Genomic DNA, 23549 nt, shown 5'->3' with positions numbered 1-23549 from the left:
TTTTCTAGAATTTCAGCTCTAATTCCTCTTTCACGAAGAGTGGAAGTCGGGCTTATTTTTTGGTACGAGACAGGAGTCAAAATAAAAATAAAAATAAAAAGTGTGTACGTAAATACTCTTGAGAGTTTTCTAAACAAGAGAGATGTATTTTTTATATTAATGTAGTTTTGGGCTCAACAACGACTTCCTGTAAGAGATTAGTCAAAATTATGAGGTCTCGTGATCTCGCTATCACTCATGTCTACATCCATAGCTTTGCCCATGCCATCATGCATGCTGCAACGAAGCATTCGAACCTCTACACTCCGTACTTGAGCTCCTCTCTCTCTCTCTCTCTCTCTCTATATATATATATATATAATTAAGGGTGTAAACCGGTCCGGATCGAACCGAACCGAACATCTCATAAGAACCGGACCGGACTGGTAGTTATCGATCCGGTCTGGTCCAGTCGGTCTATTCGGTCCGGCATTTTTTTTTTAAATTAATTAATAAAAAAAATTATTTAAAATACTAAATTAAATTAAGCGACTTATTAATGTAAATTATGTAACAAATTCAATAAAAAATTATATGGTCAATGATAAGAAATTAAATGAAAATTATATTATTAATTTATATAATTACTATATAATTAACTAATTGAATTGAAAACTGACGCTGGTTTTCTTTGCTCGTCGATTTTCTCTCTGCATTCCTCTGGGGGCATTTCCGAGACATACACTTGGGCCTGAATGATGTACATAATTCCCCGTCGTCCAAGATCATGAATTCTTTCTTGGATAGCCTTTAGTCAAAAGCAACGTACGTACGAAAAGAAATCTTATAGTATTCGTTTCTTCTATTCTAGAATCTTAAGATGGTATATGGGAGGTTTTCATCATGATGGGCGTCTTGAAGCAAGAGTTTTAACGCTGGGCTCCAAGAAATGCTTCAAGAATTGATGCGGCTTCTTGAAAACTCTCCTTGAGTTTTCTTTTGCTGCATAGTTTTGTTCCCAGATTTACGTAAGGCTGCATGGCAGCCGCTGATGAAGTTGGTAGAGGATTTGTAGATTTAGTTTCGGTGGTTCCTCAGCCTCTTCCTGAGTTGGCCGTGTCTCACCGTGCGCCAAAAACTAAGGATGGAGAACTTTTCTTTCAGTTCTCCAAGGAGGAGATATTCCGTTCGGCAAAACCATTCAGGTTTTCAATAGTTTTGAAGTTTCTCCGTAACCGGCCATCTTTGGACGCTATCTGAAACTTCATTCAGAATCGATGGGGCTTGGAAGGTACTCCAGTTGTTTCAACCATGAGGCGTCCGAGAAATGTTTTCGTTCGTACGGTTTCGGAGGAGGACTGCATGAAAGCTTTATCAAGGGAGACATGCGATATGGACGGTATTCCTTATCGTGCCTTTCACTGGACGCCAGAGTTTAAGGAGGAGGAAGAACCATCAATAGTGACGGTTTGGATTGCTTTACCAGGTTTGCCTCCTAATTTTTATCATGAATCATTGCTTAAAATCTTGACAGCTCCAATCGGTAGATTTATTAGGCGTGATAACCCCACACGTTGTGCGACTCGCACTGATGGTGCGCGTCTCTGTGTGGAGATGGATGCGGCCATTGAGCCTATTTCACATTTTTGGATTGGCATGCCGGGGTTGGGTTCTAGCCGAAAGCAGGAGATTGTAACACTGCCTGCTTTCTGTTCCATTTGTAAAATTCAGGGGCACAATGTGCGTACATGTCGGGCTGGAAAAAAGAAACCAAAAAAGAAAATGTGGGTTCGGCAACAACCAACAGATGGTGATCAAGAACCAGATAGGAAAGAGCCTAGAGAAATAGTATTGGAAGAGCCTAAAGAACCAGTTACGGAGGAACCTGGGGTGGAAGATCAATCTAAGTTGGTTCTTGGGTCTTCGGTTTTAGCCTTTCCAAGAAATCATGCAGAACAAGTTGATGCAGAATACGTGGATGTTAATTTGGTTTTAGGGGCCCCTGCTTCTACTTTGATGATAAAGGAATTAGTAATGGACACAGAACTTGGAGAGGCAGTAAATACGGAGAGTCTTGCTGAGGTGAGGCAAACGGATGCTAGTTTGCAATCGGAGGCAGTCACGCGAGAGACAGAGCAGGTTACGAAAACAGAGCATTTGGCAGAGGAAGAAACAGTGATTACGGAAGAGGCCCAGCATACTGATGATGTTTTTTGTTTGGAAGAAGGGTCTTTATCGGATCCAGAACCTGATATTCATGCGGAAGTTTTTTCGCAGGATAAGGAGTATCATTAGAACATAGAGGAAGAAACTGGGAAGAGGAAATATAGGAAAAAAAATTTCATAAAATTAGGAGTTCTAATCGAGTGATTACTCGAGCCAAAAAATTGTCACTATGATAGGTTCTATTTTGGTGTGGAATATTAGGGGACTAGGTTCCTCTATAGGTCGTTTAAAAATACTGCAAAGAAAGTTGAATTGCAAGATGATTATTTTAATGGAGCCTTTCCTGAATTTTGTTAAAGCTCAATCATACATGCGGACTCTCCATTTTGATAATGTAATTTCTAATGAAGAAGTTGGTGGGAAAATATGGGTCTTGTGGATGAATGATTTAAATGTACAGATTATGCGGATGACCTCACAATTTTTGTCTCTAAGGATAGTTGAGGGTGAATTTCAATTTTTGGGTAATTTTATTTATGCAAAGTGTAATATGATGGATAGGCGGGTTCTATGGGAGGATTTGAGGTGGAATAGTATGAATAATGATCCTTGTTTGTTTGCTGGCGATTTTAATATTATTCGTACGAATTTGGAAAGACGGGGTGGTCGTCCTAGGCCAATAGCGGCGATGGATGATTTTAACCAATGGATCCATGAGGGTGGTTTAATTGATTTAAGTGCTCAAGGTAGTAATTTTTCTTGGTGTAATGGCCAGAGTGGTTTAGCTAGAGCTTGGGCGAAGCTGGATCGTGTGTTATTGGATGCAAATTTATTGTCTTTGTCCCCTACGGCGTCTTGTTCGTACTTATCAAGGACGACTTCCGACCATTTCCCTATGTTGGTTGAATTTTTTAAGGATACTTATTCCTATGGTCCTCCTCCATTTAGATTTCAGCAAATGTGGGTTGAGCATCCAGAATTTATTGGTTTTATAAAGCAGGTGTGGGATGTGCCGGTGCTTGGGACGGGGCTTGTCATTCTTGCTTGTAAGCTTAAAAAGGTGAAAGTGTCTCTTCGTGAATGGAATAAGCTAGTGTTTGGTAGGACTAATACCCATATTGAATCTTTGGAAGCGAAGGTTGAGGGTCTGGAAGGTTGTCTGCAAAGAGAGTGGGATATTGATGCCGAGAGGGAGCTTGTGCTGGCTTCGGATGAATTAAATTCTTGGAGACGTAGGGAAGATATCAGATTAGCTCAAATGGCTAAAATAAAATGGAATATGGAAGGTGATCGTAATTCAAAATTTTTTCATGTATGGTTAGCTAATAAACGACGTAAAAGAATCAAAGGGATGAGAACTCCGGATGGGGTAGAGTTTAACTCGCCAGAAGAAATTCATAATGGAGCTGTTGAATATTTTGCGGATTTTCTTAAAAATACTAACCAGTCACGAGTACTTTCGGATTTATCAGATTTGATTTCACCAGTTATTGATGTTGAGGATTGTACATGTCTTTGTCGTACCCCTTCATTGGATGAAGTAAAGGAGGCTCTTTCTTCGATTCCTATAAACAGTTCTCCTGGGCCAGATGGTTTTGGAGCAGGTTTTTTTAAAACTTGTTGGGAGGTGATTAAGATGGATGTCTTCGCAGCCGTTTCTGAATTTTTTATTTTCAAAAAGCTTCCGAGGTTCTTTTTGGCTTCTTTTATTGTGCTAATTCCGAAGACAGATGTGCCTACTGGTTTTGACAAATTTAGGCCTATAAGTCTGTGTTCGGTTTTTTATAAAATTTGTTCAAAAATTATAGTAAATCGTCTGGCAAATTATCTTCCCAAATTAATATCTCTTGAACAAGGAGCCTTTATACCTGTGAGGAATATTTTTGAGAATATTAGTATTACTCAGTAAATGGTTCATTCCTTGAATAAGGACACTCATGGAGGAAATATTATGATTAAAGTTGATATGGCTAAAGCATACGATCGAGTAGATTGGAATTTTTTGTTGGAGGTTTTTCGCTGTTTTGGATTCTCTCCTTCTTTTTGTGATTTAATCCGTGCTTGCACTTCGAATATTTGGTATTCTGTTTTGCTTAATGGAACGATGAGAGGTTTCTTCCAAAATGGTCATGGGTTACGTCAGGGGGACCCATTATCGCCTTATCTTTTTATTATTATTCAGGAAGTCCTTTCTCGTCTTTTGAAGCAGAGTGTGTCATCACATAAGATTGGTAATTTCTCCCAACCTAGAGGTACTCCTCAGATCTCACACCTTATGTACGCAGATGATATTGTGATTTTTTTGAATGGGGGAAAAAAATATGTTAAGGAACTTTTGTTGGTTTTTGAAAAGTATGAAGCATGGTCGGGTCAGATGATTAATAAAGAGAAAACAGCCATATATTTTTCTTCAAAAATTTATGTTGCTCGTAAGAGAGCCCTAAAAAGACTGACAGGGTTCTCAGAAGGTTCCTTTCCCTTTAAATATCTAGGGGTTCCGATTGTATTGGGGCGTCTAAAGCATGTGCATTTGGAGGAAATGGTTAACAAAGTTTGGAAAAAAATTAGTGGTTGGAAAATGAAGATACTTTCATCAGGTGGCCGTCTAATACTTCTTCGGCACGTGCTTTCTAGTATGGCTTTATATTTATTTGCTGTTTTGCAGGTTCCTCAATCAATTATTAAAGCTCTAAATCGTATGGTGAGTACATTTTTTTGGGGGGAGGTTAATGGTAAAAGTAAAAAAAAATGGGTGTCGTGGGAAAATATTTGTAAGCCAGAAAAGGAAGGGGGCCTAGGATTGCGTAAATTAGAGGACATGCAAAAAGCATTGCATATGCGGCTTGCATGGAATTTAATTGAGGGTAAATCCTTATGGGCAAATTTTTTTTAAAGGAAAATATGTGGGATCTTCTCCTTGGTCTCTCATTGATACTAAAAAGGTTCTAGATTTTGAAAAATGATTATGAAGAGTATTCCCGATGTGCTTAATAATTCAAGATGGAAAGTGAGGGAGGGGAATATTTTTTTCTGGTATGATAAATGGAAAGATAGGGGTCCTTTATTGGAGGAGGTCCAGATGGTGGGGAATCCGCAGATTACAGTAAATGAGTGTATGCTGAATAATAGTTGGGATATGGACCTTTTGATTTCTTTAGTTGGTCAAGAGAATGTTGACGATATTGTTGAAGCTTTGGCCGGTTGTAAGGAGGGTTCGGACGTATTAATCTGGACTAAACATGAGAGTGGAAATTTTTCTACTAAATCAGCATGGGATTGTATTAGAATTAGAGGTTCTACTTTGGATTGGCATCCATGGATATGGCATAGGTTGTTGCCTCTTAAAATTTCGGTTTTTATGTGGAGGGCATGGAACATAGTTTTGAGTGTTGATGATAGTCTTAGAAGGATTGGGGTCCCGATTGTCTCTCGTTGTGATTGCTGTGAAGAAGGTAAGTATGAGGACCAAAACCATGTTTTGTTTGGAGGAGAGTTTGCATTTAATATATGGTGTTATTGTGCTAATATTTTTGGTTTACCTCTTGGTCATACTTGGATGGAGACAGTGACGGCTTGGTTAAGACGTGCGTCAACTGATTCTCAAGTGGGGATTCTTGTGGGGTTACTTCCGTCGATTATTAGTTGGCATCTTTGGCGTAGAAGATGCACTGCCCGTATGGAGGGGCGGATTCAATCTGTTAGTGCGGTTTGGCAAATGATCAAAAATTGGATGAGCTCTTGTAGCCATGATATGAAAAACGTAAAAAAATGTTCTATGTATGATCTTCAGATTTTAAATGCTTTGCATATTCCTTCTAAAGCTCCCGTGAGGCAGTTTATTAAAATTGTGACTTAGCAAAAACCTGCTCCAGGGTGGTTTAAATTGAATACAGATGGTAGTAGTCTAGGAAATCCAGGGCCTTCGGGGGTGGGTGGTATTATTAGAAATGATCAGGGTCACTTGGTTCATGCTTTTAATTCTTATATTAGTTTTGGTTCCAATAATAAAGCTGAATTGTTAGCATTGCTGCAGGGTCTTAAAACTTGTAAAAATCTAGGGATTATTTTTGTGGAAATAGAATTAGACTCTCAAGTGGTAATCTCTTAGTGGAATAGGCGAAGATGTGGCATATGGTATTTAGAAGATTTCTGGGAGGATACTCTTGCTCTTATGGATTCGATGGTTTGCACAGTTAGGCATGTTTATAGGGAAGGTAATAAAGTTGCTGAATGGTTGGCTCGGAGTGGGGCAGCTGGTCTTAATATGGATTGGAATATAGCTGGAGAATTGCCTAGGGTCCCTCGAGGTTTACTTCGGTTGGATAAACTTGGGTTACCTTCTTTGAGGTGCTGTCAGAATTAAGAATCTGGTTCTATTTGGTTGTTGTGTTGGTTTGGTTAGATTTTATTGTATATGTTTGTTGTGCTAATGGTTTTTTTGCAGGTGAGGAGGTTGTTTTTGTAATTTTCTCTAGATATACTAGGTTTTTCTTTTAATATCTGGTTTCGGATTTTTATATTGTAACGCCAGGTATTGGTATGTAACCACGGTTTTCCTCCTCCATAAGTGAGGGTTTATTAATATAATCGGGACGGGATCACTCGTGGACAGGTGATTCTGGGCTCTTCATCAAAAAAAAAAAAAACTAATTGATATTATATGTTAGTTAATTCATAGAATATTAACAAGTGTTAATAATATATTCAAAATTTTATATTGTTAATAGTGATAAGTTAGATGAAGATATATATAAAATATTATTAATTTATAGAATATTAACAAGTATTAATAACATATTTAAAATTTTATATTGTTAATTGTACAATTATTATATAAATAATATATATAATATTTTATTTATTTTTATTTTTTATTCGGTTAGTCCTGTCCAGTCCGGTCCAAAAAATCTCCATCCCAGGACCGGACCGAAGATCGAAATTTCTTTATTTACTGGATCGAAACCGACTATGCATTTGGTCGGTCCGGTCTGTTTCTCCGATCCGGACCGACCGGTTTACACCCATTATAACCTTCACTCAATTTTTGAAGAATAATATTAGTCTTATTTTATCTTCTCATTTTGAGTACCTCTTATATATGTAATTTTTTTTAATTTTTTTGTTTTATTTATTAATTAAAGAAGTGATTATTAATATATTAATGTATTTTTTTTATTTTTTAAAAATGTTAAAAATATATATATTTAAAAAAAAAAAAAGGTTAAATTTGTACTGGGCAACTAGCACTACCCATTATGGAAGTTTTTTATGGCTAGCTACCCCATTTTGGAATATATGTAGGGCTAGGCTGCTAGCTACCATTTTTGGAACATTTTGGAAACTAGTAGCAACGTACTGTACTCAACAAAAGTTCAAAATGTGAACAGAAACAAATAGGATCAGACCGAATGTGAAACGGCGGATGGCTAGAATACAGTGCTTATTGTAAGAAAAAGCTGAATAGGAAGATTTTTAAACAAGATAACGTAAGCGTACTGGTATTTTCATCTTAGCACAAAACGCGGCTATATATATATATATATATGTTCTTAAAATTTGGTGCTAATTATGTATAAGCAACTCTGGATTATCCAATAATTTTTAAAAATAGAACAATTGTTAGCTAGGCATGCGGTACTCTCATAGACAAGTGATACTTTCACGCTGCCACGAGATGACATATTATTAAAATTCAAACACAACCATTTTCACTTTTTTAACTTTAATTTGAAACTTTTAACACAAGTTTTGTAATCTGCTATCACCAGTATACTTGTGCACAGGCCGGTTTCTTTTAATCACTTGCCTATTGTAAATTCACTAATTAATAATTAAGCTCTTCCGATCCGGACCAGGTTTAATTTGGTAGTAAAAAATTAAGTTATGGCTTTGTTTGCAACTAAAAATCTGCAGCATTACAAGAAAACTGTTTATTTACGATCAATTATTTCTAATAAAATGATTATTTCAGTTAAAATGAGTCTGTTTCGTTATAAATAATCATTTTAATTATTAAAAAAATCATAAATATCCGTTTTTCTTGTAGTGCTGATTCGTAGCTGCTGACCGGGACATCCCAACTAGCTTAATTACAATATGTCTTGTCCATTTTTTTTTTTTTTTATCTATTATTAGTTTCTAAATTTAAGTGAGGACTATATCATCAAGCGTAACGCTGATATATGTACCAATGACAGAAACTTTTAAAAAGCATCATAGCTATATAATGACGATGGAGAAGCTAGCAGATTGTCCAAAAGGGTTCAGAATGGGCCATAGAGCTGCAGCATGCGTTATTATATTGATAGTTTGATTTCAATGATCACCCTGGTAGATTTAAATTAAGAGCAATGTTACATACAGTCGTGGAATGCGTAAATGCCGTGCAGTCGTTTTGAAAAAGAGTGGGGTCTATTATTAAAAAATTAATTTCTTTTCAGGTGGGTCCCTTATTTATTCACTTTTTTCAAAGCGACTGCACGGCGACTACACGCTCACGACTGCAAGTATCATTTCTCTTAAATTAAAGATGTGGATGCTGATCATTACTGCCTGATCTGTCATCACACGCTGATCATCTTCCGACACGTTTCTTATTAATTTGAAGGAAAGATAGGCCGGATCAGGGGGACAGGGTCCTTGCTGGCCTGCCTTGTGTTGTACAACAAACTTTCAATCGTCTGCAGTGAGAATGTTAGTTGGAGATAAGACACAATAATTAAAAGATGGCTGGTGAGTTATATGGAGATTTAAGTTTTACACTCTATTGCCATAGCTACTACCTAAGCTGCTATCTCCTCGAATATCCCATCTTCTGGCTTCTCACTTTGAAAATATATATATATATTTATAATATTATATAAATTCTCACCATCTTGAATATTAATGCATCTCTTGCATTATATTGTATAAGGAAGGAGCGGACAATATTAAATTGAAGCAGGTTACATCGTCTTGTCTTCAGTACTCTATTACTTATTTAATTTGCACCCAAAAAAGCTTGTCCCTCAGTGAGCATGTTTCCAAAAGCCAGCCCTTCAATAATTGTTCTTTTTTTTTTCCTACTCTGGACTGGGATTTGCCTGAAAAGATACGGTGGTTTGAATTAAGAGATAAATTAAAACGAATTGAAATGATTTATAAATAATAGAATAAAAATTAAATTATTTATTATATTTTAAATGATAATTTAATAAAATTGTTTTAAATTTTAAAAAAATTAAATTATTTATTATAAATTTTAAAAAAATTATAATAATAAAATAAAATAAATTGAGATAAATCGAAGTTACTTGTAATTGCAAAGTAGGCCGTTTAGTTTGAATATGAAGTAGGACCACGTGACCACGAGACACGTAAATTATAAGTGAGAGAAATATTATTTAAGGCAAGTTGGTTTTGAATAAGACAAAGGGACTACATACATGACCACGAGACACACGCAGTATTGTTTTTTATATAATATTTTAATCACAAAAATATAAAAGCTAGTTAATTATACGGCAAAAAACCTTCTATATAAGCACCATTGCTCGCTCCCTCTAGACCATAACCAACATTCAATTACAAGGCGGAAACATCACATCGATTGAGACGAACAGTGCCAAATGGGGAGGAGCCCTTGTTGTGCTAAGGAGGGCTTAAACAAAGGTGCTTGGACATCTCAAGAAGATGATATTCTCATAGAGTACATTAGAATCAATGGTGAAGGCAAATGGAGAAACCTTCCCAAAAATGCAGGTACTGATCGATCATGATCTATATATATTTAAACGAAGAGAGATTCAATTCCCAACTTTAATTATTCATGTTTGTTTAATATTTTATTACTTTTAAGTAAGAATTAAATGAACGTTACAATATGCATGGACGTTTGGAGCAGGTCTGAAAAGATGTGGGAAGAGCTGCAGGCTTCGATGGTTGAACTACCTGAGACCAGATATCAAGAGAGGTAACATGGGACCGGATGAAGAGGAACTCATCATTAGGCTCCACAAACTTCTGGGAAACAGGTTTTGAATCTCTTCTAGCTAATAAAAACTCTAATGTATTTAACGATGGATGGATGTATTAAGTTAATCAGGCAGCTAAATGATCTTATATATCTTTTTGCGGTTTTTATAGATGGTCTCTAATTGCTGGGAGGCTTCCGGGCCGAACAGACAATGAAATAAAAAACTACTGGAACACCAACCTGGGAAAAAAAGTTCAAAACCAGCAAATCAGTACTGCCGTTTCGATTCCTCCAAAGCTTTCAGGGCATTCAGATGAAAACAATTTTCCGCCACCTGCAGTTTCAACGACTCCTATGCTTTCAGGTTATACCGATGAAAACAATTTTAATCCAGTACCAACGATCAACCTGATGTCCTCCATTGACACAAGCACCTTACCATCATCACCAATATCGAAAACCTGCACGAACTCCAATGTGATCCGGACCAAAGCATTCAGGTGCAGCTCTAAACTTCTTCCGACCCCACAACCAAACAAGTCATCATGTAAAGAAAATTTGGAGACCAACGTGATCGGGGTAGGATTAATGCCGATGGATGGTCAACATCATTCCATAAACAAGACCACGGAGTTATCTGGTACATTCGATGAGTTATTATCACTTGTTACTACTACTCCTACTACTACAGGATCATCAGGAGATCATAATAATAATCAGTCGTCGGATTTGGTGATGAATTTCAACTTGGGGGATATTTGCTTATCGGATCTTCTCAACTCAGACTTCTCAGGTGTTTGTGATTTCAATTGTAGTGACGATAACATGAGTAATGATTTATCGCCAGTTTCTGCAGACCAACCACCTCTAATGCAGTACTCTGATCATCGGGATATGCTGCAAGATTGGAAGATAAGCAACTCATGTGTTCAAACAATGAATTATGTGGCTCCAAATCTCCAGTACTCTTTCTCATCACTTCTTAATTCTGGTGCGGAATGGTTTGAAGAATAATTTGACTTGCTAGTACTCATAGTAAGTATGTCTAGGCAGAGCTGGAATGAATAATTCAGTTCAAATGTACTTGAAACGAATAAATAGTACTACTGGGTGTCCAGTAAGATTTTATGTGACTTTGTTTTGGTGCCCAGCCGGCTCTATGTGTAGTTACATAACAATAATGTAAGATTTCCAATGGATTTTTATACGGTGATCGTGTTATTTATTTTCGGCAGCTTGTTATTCAAATAAATACTCCTAGAAAAATAATTTAGTCGATTATATAAAAATAAACCTACAAACTGACGTGATTTAATGTGATACGTAAAATTATAAAGTTATTTTTATTGTAAAGTATCTAACGGATGTTATAAAGTCACGTTAATTTGTGAGTTTATTTTTAGAATAAATATAGATATAAGTCACTATTGAAAGCATTTATTTTGTACACATGATATGGCATCATGTAGACAACACATCTTTCCAAGTGAGTATTAGAAATAATCAATTAGAAATAGTCACGCAGTGAATACAAAATATACATTACTATAATGACTTCTCTCTAACGTTACTTTTATTTTTATATAATCTATCTATATATATATATAACAATTCTCATACCCGTATATAGTATATACGTAAAAATGATAGTAATTAATTCCCTGCGTTTTCTGGTTTGTGGGAATAATCTTCAGATATCTCTTCTACTAGCACGTAGTACTCGCGCGTGCTGGTGATAATGGTACGAAACCCGACCGCTTAGACCGATAATCGACTGATTGAGCTGACAGCAAGTGACAATTAAAAAAAGTGCACTCACGCATTCAATAACTCCTGATTTCGATTTCCTCCAACAGTTTTATCTTTGAATAATGCTACTATCATCACTCCCGGTCCCGCTACATTTTTTTTTATTTTTTTAATATATTTTTTTTTACTTAATGATTAAGTAAGTATTTTTTAATAATATTATAATTTTTTTATTTTTTTAAAAAATATTTTATAGTGTTAAAAAAATATATGTATAAAAAAATAAAATAAAAAAACACTATATTTTACACTGAGCGGGACTGAGAGCGGGAGAGGGAGCGGGGGCTGTAGCACGGTTCATAAACTTTTGTTCACAACTTCAGAGCATTGTAAGTTGAGAAATGATAAACAACCAACTAATTTATTACTGTTAAATTATTATTAAATAAAATAATATTTTTTAAAAATTTGATTTTGCCTTTTTATTTTAATTTGATGTATCTAAAATTTAAAAAAATTATATTTTATAAAGAAGTAGTAGACAAATTATAGATGGGTTGTTAGTGTTTTTTAAAATCTTTTTAAATTTTATAAATACACTTCATATATTAATTAATAATATAATTAATATTGTCAAATTATTTAATATGAAAAAGAAAGGAAGAGAAAAGAAAAAGAAAGGAAGAGAAAATGAACTTTTTTAATAAAATATTCTTTTGTTGGATGAATAGTAACTCACAAAATATGATTTTGGTTTTCCATTTATGAGTCATAACTTGACTTAGAGTAATTTGACAAGTCCACTACAACTGATTTTAAGAAAATTTAGATTTGACTAATATTTGACTATTCTAATGCCAGTATTCTTATTTTCCTTCTAATTCTTCTCAACTAACAAACAAGTGGTAAGAAATAAATAAAATTAGAAAAAAAAATAAAAGTTGAGACAGATTCACGATCGAAACAAGTGGTCATGGATTCACCCTAGTTTAAGGAACTAAACAAGATTCACAACACTTCAGACCAATCTTGCAAGAAAATCTAAAATAGAGACGTGAGGGAGGAGGGAGGCAAACCATGCTCAAAGACACTTCAAACCCACGCCGGAAATGTGATTTCATCCTAGCGGAAGGGAGGGAGGCCGTGTGCCAAGGTGAAAAGAGGAGTTAGAACTGTGTAGTTTTTATTTTAAGTATTTTATATGATGAATCATTCAAAAACTGAAATGTGGCATCCTTCGGTCTAATATCTCTTCGTTTAATATGTAAAGGGAAGTGATAGGCTAAAAATCCATTTACAATTTATAGATAATTTAAATATAATAATATTTTTTTATTATATTTAAACACATCAAATCAAAATAAAAAGTCAAATTAAATTTAAAATAATATTATTTTATTATATAATTATATACAAATTATTATTTAATAATAACTTTATCATATGTAAAATATGACAAAGCTGATATATATATATATATATATATATATATATATATATATATATATATATATATATACTAGTGGTGATAAACGTGCAAAGCACGTTTGCCACATCTATCAAATTAAAAAAAATATATATATATAACTTTGAATATTAAAATATTTTAATGTATAAAAATAAAATTATTATTTATTTATGTTCATCATTTATTATGAAATTTAAATTATATTAAAAATTCAAATTAATTAGATAATTTTTTTTCTTAAAAATGTACAGTAAAATTTTATTATTTATTTAATGATAAAAAATTAGTATTTTAATTATCTATTTTATGTTAGTTTAAATCAATATTTAAACTTCTATCGTTAGATTAAATCTGAAAATTAAAGATGAAGAGTTGTAATTTAAAACCTATAAACCAATATTTTTCCCCACCTTTCATTTCTCTCTCTCTTTCATTCCCCACGCACAATTGTGGTATTACGTCGCACATTGACATTCACACAGACGAACCTAAAAGAAACAAAAAAACAAAACAAACGTGAAAAAAAAAAAAAAAACCTATTTACTGTTCATAACAGTAATGAACAGTATAGGAATATGCGAAAAAAAAAACCACACAGCTTATTTACTGTTCATTACTGTTGATTAACAGTAATAGGATAGCCTCTTTTAAGATATCGACAAATATATATATATAAATTGAAGTTAATTTTAAGTGTATGATAGAATATTTATATTTTAATTATCTATTTTATGTTAGTTTAAATCAATATTTAAACTTCTACCGTTAGATTAAATCTGAAGATTAAAAATGATATATCACTTTTAGTATTACTTTATAAAAGTCTAAATAACTTAAATAAAAATCTAAAAAATACTTATCACACAAATTTGATCCAATCAATTCAATTATATATACTTGCTTTTACAAATTCTAATATAATCACTAAAAATTCAAGAATTATAAATAACAATTACATAACAATCCGACTATAAAGCAAGCATTTGATAGAAGTAATAATTTATTTTACTCTTTAGATGAATACAAAAAAAAGTCTATTTAAAGAGAAAGAGATAATATAAACACTTGCAGAAAAAAACATGCGAAAAAAAAAAAAAAAACTTTACACTGTTAATTATTGTTGATGAACGGTAATGAAGGTAACAGTAATAAACAGTACATACATAGCCACTTACAAATTATTATTTAATAATAACTTTATCATATGTAAAATATGACAAAGCTGATATATATATATATATATATATATATATATATATATATATATACTAGTGGTGATAAACGTGCAAAGCACGTTTGCCACATCTATCAAATTAAAGAAAAAAATAAAATATAACTTTGAATATTAAAATATTTTAATGTATAAAAATAAAATTATTATTTATTTATGTTCATCATTTATTATGAAATTTAAATTATATTAAAAATTCAAATTAATTAGATAATTTTTTTTCTTAAAAATGTACAGTAAAATTTTATTATTTATTTAATGATAAAAAATTAGTATTTTAATTATCTATTTTATGTTAGTTTAAATCAATATTTAAACTTCTATCGTTAGATTAAATCTGAAAATTAAAGATGAAGAGTTGTAATTTAAAACCTATAAACCAATATTTTTCCCCACCTTTCATTTCTCTCTCTCTTTCATTCCCCACTCACAATTGTGGTATTACGTCGCACATTGACATTCACACAGACGAACCTAAAAAGAAACAAAAAAACAAAACAAACATGAAAAAAAAAAAAAAACCCTCTTTACTGTTCATAACAGTAATGAACAGTATATGAATATGCGAAAAAAAAAACCACACAGCTTATTTACTGTTCATTACTGTTGATTAACAGTAATAGGATAGCCTCTTTTAAGATATCGACAAATATATATATATATATATATAAATTGAAGTTAATTTTAAGTGTATGATAGAATATTTATATTTTAATTATCTATTTTATGTTAGTTTAAATCAATATTTAAACTTCTACCGTTAGATTAAATCTGAAGATTAAAAATGATATATCACTTTTAGTATTACTCTATAAAAGTCTAAATAACTTAAATAAAAATCTAAAAAATACTTATCACACAAATTTGATCCAATCAATTCAATTATATATACTTGCTTTTACAAATTCTAATATAATCACTAAAACTTCAAGAATTATAAATAACAATTACATAACAATCCGACTATAAAGCAAGCATTTGACAGAAGTAATAATTTATTTTACTCTTTAGATGAATACAAAAAAAAGTCTATTTAAAGAGAGAGATAATATAAACAATTGCGGAAAAAAACATGCGAAAAAAAAAAACTTTATACTGTTCATTATTGTTGATGAACGGTAATGAAGGTAATATAAACAATTGTAAAAAAAAAAAAAAAAAAAAAAAAAAAAAAAAAAAAAAAAAAAAAAAAAATCTACACTGTTTATTACTGTTGATGAACAGTAACATCAACAGTAATAAACAGTACATGCATAGCCACTTTTAAGTATATCGCAAGGCGCAGATATATATATATATATATATATATATATATATATATATATATATAGCTGATGATCAGTCTGGCTAGCTAACGACGTGCCTTAATTTCATGGCCTGATAGTAATGCCTGCGCGCGCGCTGTGCATGCACTATGCAGGCCACAATATTGAGATGATCGAGGTTAATTCATCGAACGAGCTGATCGTGATCTAATCTCTATTTGTTTAATCCAAAAGGTTGGCAACCTGTCAATTGATGGTGTTTTCGAAAAGAGAACTAATATGGGTTTTGAATTTGAGATCTAAAATGTGTCTCAAATAGATTTTTTTTTTATATATATTTTTAATTATCATAAATATTTTTTAAAAAAGTAAAAAAATCACAATATCATTTAAAAATATTTTTTTAATCATTTGGTAAAAAAACAAAAAATAAAATAAAATCTCATTCAAGATACATTTTAGGTTTCGAATTCGGAATCCAAAACATTTCCATTTCAAAAAACTCTATATGTAGTCCATGCACGCAGTCGGGATACAATCGATCTGACAATTTGAGTCCCACTTTTTCTTTTTAACTCTTTTCTCTTTCCTTCTTTTTTCATGACTTGTATTTTTTTTTCACCCGCTCTCACCTAATGCAGTCCCACTTTCTCTCTCTGGGGTTTTCTTGTATTTTGTGCTAGCAATAAGTACTTCATGCAAGAGCATTGGCAATGGCCAAGTCCAAATTTTAGCTAGAATGTTAGATTTTAGCTATAATATGGATTTGTAGGTACATTAGTCCACATTGGACTAGCTATCTTGAAGTTCAAATAATAATAAAATATTATATATATAATTTTTTTTTTTTTTTACAAATAGAGTTGATATATTAATTAATAACTTTATTAATAAAAAAGATTATTATTTTTCAAAGATTGTAGTTGTGAAAATGTATTTATTAATACCTGATAACTTATTATTCTAATATATAGTGGCAGGCTCTATACATAAATAAGCTTAAGTACTAGTATATATACGAATCCCCGATTTGCCTATCCAAGTACACTTGCATGTACATAGAAAACAAATAATAAAGCGCACGGGAGATACAGAAAATATATAGAACAAAAGCGGGAGCAAGAAATTATTAAAATAATGATTTGGCTTGTGTGCAGTAGCTCGCCAGACTTGGCGAGAGATGAAGAAATACTGTAGCTAAATGTTGAACTTTAAATATTTAGCTAGGCCGATGTGGGTATTTTTTTCTCTTTTTACCTTTAAGTTAGACTTGCATTGACAAATGGCTAGTCCATTGCCAATGCTCTAAGGAACCCAATCTTGAGGGAGCTGCATTCCACAGATCCACCGTTGTCTACAAACCACAACTAGTGACAAGCTCAAGCCTCCCCCTAGTCACCAGCGTAGCCTTACTTTAACCACCTAACAATAGAATGATTTACTTAGACTTAAAACTCAAAAAAAAAAAAAAAAAGAGCAGGAGAGAGAAGATAACCACTTCATAACCAAGAGCTATGGAGATTAAGTAGTTGGACGAGGATGAGAGAAGCGAGAAAGAGAAAAATGATAGTGAGCTGATTAGCGTGAAACCAGATAATATAAATGGCCATGGGCCATCATCTTCCCCACTGCATTCAAGAAACAGTATAAAATACCAAGGCCATCATCTTTACCACCGCATTCAAAAATCACCCAATACAAAAAAATAATTGAAGAAACTATATCCCAAAAATCAAACAAGGAAAAATAGAGAGAGGGAATTACTTTTATCCTTTTTATTTTATTTTATTCAAAATAAACTCTAACATGCAACCCATTTACCTCCCGCTTGCCGATCATGTTCGTACCTAGCAAAACTGTTCTCATAAACTTGGGTTGGGTTCACGTTGCGAGTGGCTACCTGTTATTATAAAAAATAATAATAATAAAAAAATAATTATAAAAAAAAAACCTGTCAATTGAGTTGATTGCGATGATTTCCATATAACTTTTTTTCATCATGATTAGCACAAACCGCCAAATTCTTGCAAGATATTGCATGCATGGTGGGTATAAACCATATAATATTATTATATATATAATATTTGTAAGACCCAGATCTAGGATTTATTTACACTTTACCTGCCATCGGGCATCGAGATCGACGTAAAAGTCATTATAATTAATTAATTATTTAACGTAGTAGATTATAATATATCATATGTTGATCATGGTGAGATTCCTATCTAGGTTATATATAAAACTATGACGAATTGATGAGATATAATAAAGTTTTTCCAGCCTTTATATATATGACTAAAGATACACAAATACTTTTCATAATATTTTTCACAATATATAATATAAAATGAGAATGTTTTTATAAAGTGTTGTTACTTAATTTTATATGACATTTTATAATAATACCTCATATTTTAAAATATGGTTGTGAAATATGTTATGAAAAGTATCGTATATTTATCATTTATATATATATATATACACATACAAGAATTGCATCAATCAATTTAAGTTTAATATTAAAAATATTTCAGATCATATGTAAATAATAATAATTTATTTATAAATAATAATTAAATAGGTGCGAGTCATCATCGGGACCCGGCAGTAGTTATATTATTTTTATATTAATTAGCCCACATTTCAGTCAAAAGAGAAAAATTATGTTGTTTCTTAAAATGAAAAATGATATTTACAGTCGTGAGTGTGCAAGTACCGTACAGTCGTTTTGAAAAAAATGAATAAATACAAGATCCATGTGAAAAAAAATTAATTTTTGATGAGTAGAATTCACTCTTTTTTAAAACGACTGCATGACATTTACGTATTTCACGACTGTATATAGCATTACTCTTTTAAAATATAACAGCTAAGAGATTATTTAATTGAATGCATAGGCAAATTAAGGCATTGGTATAGGTATAGGCTACTGATCGAGTCCGATATTTTTAGAAAGCTAGCTAGACATACACATCATGATGATCTATTACTAAACATGCATGGGCATAATTAGCTAACAAGTTTGAGTTGTACGTACGTATATATACAGAAAATGTGAATGCATGTGACAACTCTAGTGGTGAGATCATATATACTAGAATTAATATATAACGGAATTAATGACTATTTTTTAATTAGAAACATTGAATACTCTTATGATCATATTTTTATAATTGCACGGACTTTTATTTTACTTGGCATTTTTGACAAATGACTTTACATTTTTTTTAAAAACTAAAATGAACTGCTCGCATATATATAACTCATGATGATTTCTAGTGATTTTCATAAGAATAATGTTCGATAATTTAAAACGTACGTACGTACGTACGCCAGATAATTACCTACAACGTATAACACAGTATATTATATATTTTTTATCTCATTTTCAAACTCTCGTGTATATATATACACATCTATTGAGAGAAAAAGACAAAAAGATAAAAGACTCACATTAATATATATGTGATGTAGGACTGAGTATAAATGATTATATATATATATATAATTATTTTAGTATATTTTTAAGAAGGGATAGAATTGCATCAGTGAAAAAAACTGGGTAGGAACCTCACATCAACAAACACATGCAGATGGGTCGTCTACATATGCATGGATTAGGCCTGTGCAGAAAACATTAGGACCTGGCCCGTCCGTATGGCCCGATCCAACCCGACCAAAATAGCAAGTTGAAGTAGCTTGCAGGTCGAACCCGCTAAAACTAATATAAAGACAAAAAAAAAAGGGACAGTTCTTCTCCATCGTTGAAACTTGAAGTTCACTCATTGAAATAAAAACTCAAAAACCCTAGCCTCCATCAAGAACAGCACTGCCATCTCAAGACTCTGCGGCCTTTGCGGCTTCCATTACCGGGCTCTACGTCGCCATCAAGAACAACATCGACATCGAGTCCCTACTCGAGAAATTGCAAATAAGTGGTGTCGGCTCCTCCACCAAGGATCATACTGCTGAAGTTTCTTTTTCATCTTCTTCTTCTTCTTCTTCTGATGGATTTGTGGTCGAAAACATTTCAGGGGGTGAGAGATGAGATTTCAGGGGGATTTGTATAGGGATTTGCAATGAGGCATCAGACTCACTAACGGCTTCTGTTACTTTAATCTGGTTTTGGTTACCAACGTTGCGGGGGCAGGAGACATCGTGCAGGTGAGCATTAAGGGATCGAACACTGGGGTTTGATTTTCTGAGCTTATTTTTTTTTTTTTGTGATTCCCCCTTATTTTAGCTTGTTTTCCCAGCTTCGATTTTCTTTTATTTTCCCTAGAAAATTTGAAGTGATGGGGAGAGGATACTTTCAAGTTGTGTCTTTAATAGTGGACGCTAGTTAAATTTGAAAATTCAAGAAAGGGATTGTATAGGGATTGTGCATTTTTATCCATGAATTCTCGAGAAAATGTGCTCTGTTTGTATTGGCTGATGCTTGGTTTTGATCAGATTGTATAGGGATAGTGGGATTTGTAAGGTTTTTTTTGGATCTATTTGTACACGATTCGGGTTGCCATTACCTACTTCCAATCCCGGGTCGGGTCGGCCCATAGCGGATTGGACCGCTTTTAAGTCGGGTTGGTTCTGGTCGGGCCAAAACATGGAGCAGGTTGGTCGGGTTGCAGCCCTAGCGTGGATAATGCTACTGGGATCCATGGTCCCAGGTGATAGTTTTTTTTTTCTTTTAAATATTTTTTTAATATTTTTAAACAGGAGTGTAATCGATTCGATTCAGTTCGGTTTTGGATATATTTAAGAACCAATTCGGTATATACCGGTTTTGAAATTTGAAAAATCAATATGACACCAATTATAACGTCTCTAAACCGATACTTATGATTTTACCGATTTCGGTTCAATTCGGTCAGCTTTTTTCAGTTTTAGTATAGTATTAGTGGATTGTATAGTTAGTATAACTATATATATACTATATATTGTGATATAATGATATATAGTGGATTATATAGTAATATAGTACTAATATAACTACTAATACTATAGTGATTTATATAGTTATAATTTATATATAGCGGATTACTATAAATAGTATAAGTATTAGTATTAGTATTAGTATTAATATATATAATAGTATCATATAGTGATATAGTATTTGATTATATATGTTAGTGATAATATGTTAGCTAGTGTCTAACTTATTTATATATATATATATATATATATATATATTTTTGATAACCAAGCAACAAACTCCATTTATTAGAAAATAACTACAAAACATCATGCATAATTATATGTGAAATCATTTCAGCATTAGAGTTCCACCAAACCATTAAGTCATGTAGATGCCATAAATATTTTGTCAAACAATCAGCGGCAGACATAATTGTAGGCCCCTTAGCAAAGCTAAAAGTTCCATTTTCATAGGATCAACGCTCTCATGCTCATGTTTACTAGTAGAAAAGATCATCTTGCCAGTTTCATCTCGAAGGATCGTTCCCACACCGGATCTACTTTGTTAATGAAATAATGCTCCATCAACTTTCAATTTTAGGTTGCCAACAAGTGGAGGAATCCAACCACAATGAGATTTAATATATTAGTGATAATATATGTTAGTGATAATATGCTTGGTTACGTCTATGTTAGTGATTATATGATCCTTACAAACATTTTTTATATGAGTGTATATGATCAAATGTATAGAAATATATTTATTAAAATGTCTTTATCCTTAATATATATATATAATTTATATTAATAATATATGATCAAATGTTCATGATTAAAACTCAAATTTTAATGTATAAAATTAAAATTTTTAATGATAATATGATATCAAATGTTATATTATTTTTATGTTATTATATTATTATTATATATGAATAATATGATTTTAAAATTTAATATTATATTAATTAAAAATTACGCATATAATAGAAAATTATTTTATATAATATAAAAAATTAAAAATATATATTTTTATATGAACTAGTCTAATTCAGTGTTAAAAAAAGAAAAAGTAAAATCGACCCGTTTTTAAAAAATAAAATTGATATGGAACAAATCGATTTTGAATCCGATCAAATTTAATAATTTATCGGTTGACTGTTTTTTTTTTTTTTTTTTGTCATAAATATTTTTAAGGGAAATGCTATATCTCCCGCTGGGAGCTCCTGCTTGGAGCTCCCGCTGGAGATTAGTGTATTTTTTATGTGTTTTTTTTTAAATTATTTTTTATATAGATTTTTTTAATAATTTTAAATATTTTTAAAAAATAAAAAAAAATTAAAATATTATTAAAAAATATTTTCTTAATCACGAAGTAAAATAAAAAATCATAAAAAAATATTTTTTTTATTTTATTTCGTGATTAAGAAAGTATATTTTAATGAATTTTTTTTACTTTCTAATTAAGGAAGTATTTTTAATGATGTTCTAAATTTATTTTATTTTTTAAAAAATATTTTTTATAATTTTTTATTTTACTTCATGATTAAGAAAGTATTTTTTAATATATATTTTTTTACTTTCTAATTAAGAAAATATTTTTTAAATGATGTTTTAAATCTATTTTATTTTTTAAAAATATTTTAAAATAATAAAAAATCTATATAAAAAATTACTTAAATAAAACACATATAAAATAACATTACACCCCAGCGGGAGCCCAGCGGGGCTGTAGCATCACCCTATTTTTAAATATATATTTTTTTAAAAAATACATAAATTCAATAATATTTTTATAATGCATAAAGAATCTTGCGAAAAACTATGCCCATTAAATATATGCGTAATTATTACTATTAGATTTTTATCGTTTTATGGAACATATATCTGTGGCTGATATCTGCGATGGGCCCCACATATATGTCGAGTCATCCAGTGGCATTAATTTGTCCAGTACGTACTGATGCAACATTGGAGTCCCCAATACCTCGTGACATGATCCCGATCCATATAGAGTCAATAGTCAATGATCAGATGTCCCTCGCTCCAGCAGTATCGCAATGCTCTCCATTTGTCGCGGTAAATGCTTTCGCTTTCCGACAATGCTCTCCATTTTTTTTTTAAATTTTGTTTAAACGTTGAAATGAATTGAATTAAGTTTAATTGAGATAATAAAATATTATTTTTTAATATTATTATTATTTTAAAATTTAAAAAAATTAAATTATTTATTATATTTTATATTAAAATTTTAAAAAATTATAATAATGAAAACGAAACCTATTTTTTACTTTTTGAAATTATTTTTAAATGTTCAAAAGGATTCAAAATTTAACGGTAATTTTTATTGGTTCTACACTCTGTATTACTATCCTTATGGCCAAAGAGTCCCACAAGCCCATGGGTCAGAATTCTCTACTAAAATATAAATAAATAAATAATTTATGGTTATTAATTTTAGAAAAATATTTGTGAAATCTCTCAAATTTATCGTCTAATTTATATATTTTTTAATTGTTTAAATTAAAGAAGTAATTATTAATAAAATTATATATATTTTTATTATTTTTTAATGATTATATTTTAAAAATAAATAAATTTATACGTGGACGGCCCCGCTAGCACCGTCCCTAATTTTAACTGCCCAGTCTGTACCCCTGTCAAAGGTACAAAGGTCAGTTTTTACTGCCAGGTAGGACCCTTGCCCCGTTCCTCATTGGAAGGGGGCTGTGCCAAGTTGGAAGGGTACCAAAAGTACAAAATACCTGACCCTGACTAAATTTGTAAAATACGACGTGGAACGTGTCCCAGCGTGCATCGTTCTTG

The 23549-nt window shown here is 31.8% G+C and overlaps 2 protein-coding genes across 2 annotated transcripts; both read left to right on the top strand.

Moving 5' to 3' along the window:
• Window positions 1-2515: 2515 nt before the first annotated feature.
• Window positions 2516-4830, top strand: LOC109008303. The gene is made up of 2 exons (XM_018988348.1): window positions 2516-3749; window positions 4811-4830. Exons 1-2 carry the CDS (start codon window positions 2516-2518, stop codon window positions 4828-4830), a joined length of 1254 nt encoding a protein of 417 aa, XP_018843893.1.
• A 4863-nt stretch (window positions 4831-9693) lies between these two features.
• LOC109008728 (myb-related protein 330-like) lies at window positions 9694-11306 on the top strand. Its single transcript, XM_035686306.1, has 3 exons — window positions 9694-9885; window positions 10028-10157; window positions 10270-11306. Exons 1-3 carry the CDS (start codon window positions 9753-9755, stop codon window positions 11111-11113), a joined length of 1107 nt encoding a protein of 368 aa, XP_035542199.1. The 5' UTR covers window positions 9694-9752; the 3' UTR covers window positions 11114-11306.
• The last annotated feature ends 12243 nt before the right edge of the window (window positions 11307-23549 follow it).

Source organism: Juglans regia, chromosome 1 (assembly GCF_001411555.2).
Source record: "Juglans regia cultivar Chandler chromosome 1, Walnut 2.0, whole genome shotgun sequence".
NCBI classification, from domain to species: domain Eukaryota; kingdom Viridiplantae; phylum Streptophyta; class Magnoliopsida; order Fagales; family Juglandaceae; genus Juglans; species Juglans regia.
This window is presented reverse-complemented; position numbering and strand designations above follow the sequence as displayed.

Coding starts and splice junctions, on each gene's coding strand:
- LOC109008303 (XM_018988348.1), top strand. CDS start 2,516: ATGCGGACTCTCCATTTTGATAATGTAATTTCTAATGAAGAAGTTGGT. Junction 3,750..4,810: donor GCCAGATGGTTTTGGAGCAG/GTTTTTTTAAAA, acceptor GCTGTTTTGCAG/GTTCCTCAATCAATTATTAA.
- LOC109008728 (XM_035686306.1), top strand. CDS start 9,753: ATGGGGAGGAGCCCTTGTTGTGCTAAGGAGGGCTTAAACAAAGGTGCT. Junction 9,886..10,027: donor AAACCTTCCCAAAAATGCAG/GTACTGATCGAT, acceptor CGTTTGGAGCAG/GTCTGAAAAGATGTGGGAAG. Junction 10,158..10,269: donor CACAAACTTCTGGGAAACAG/GTTTTGAATCTC, acceptor CGGTTTTTATAG/ATGGTCTCTAATTGCTGGGA.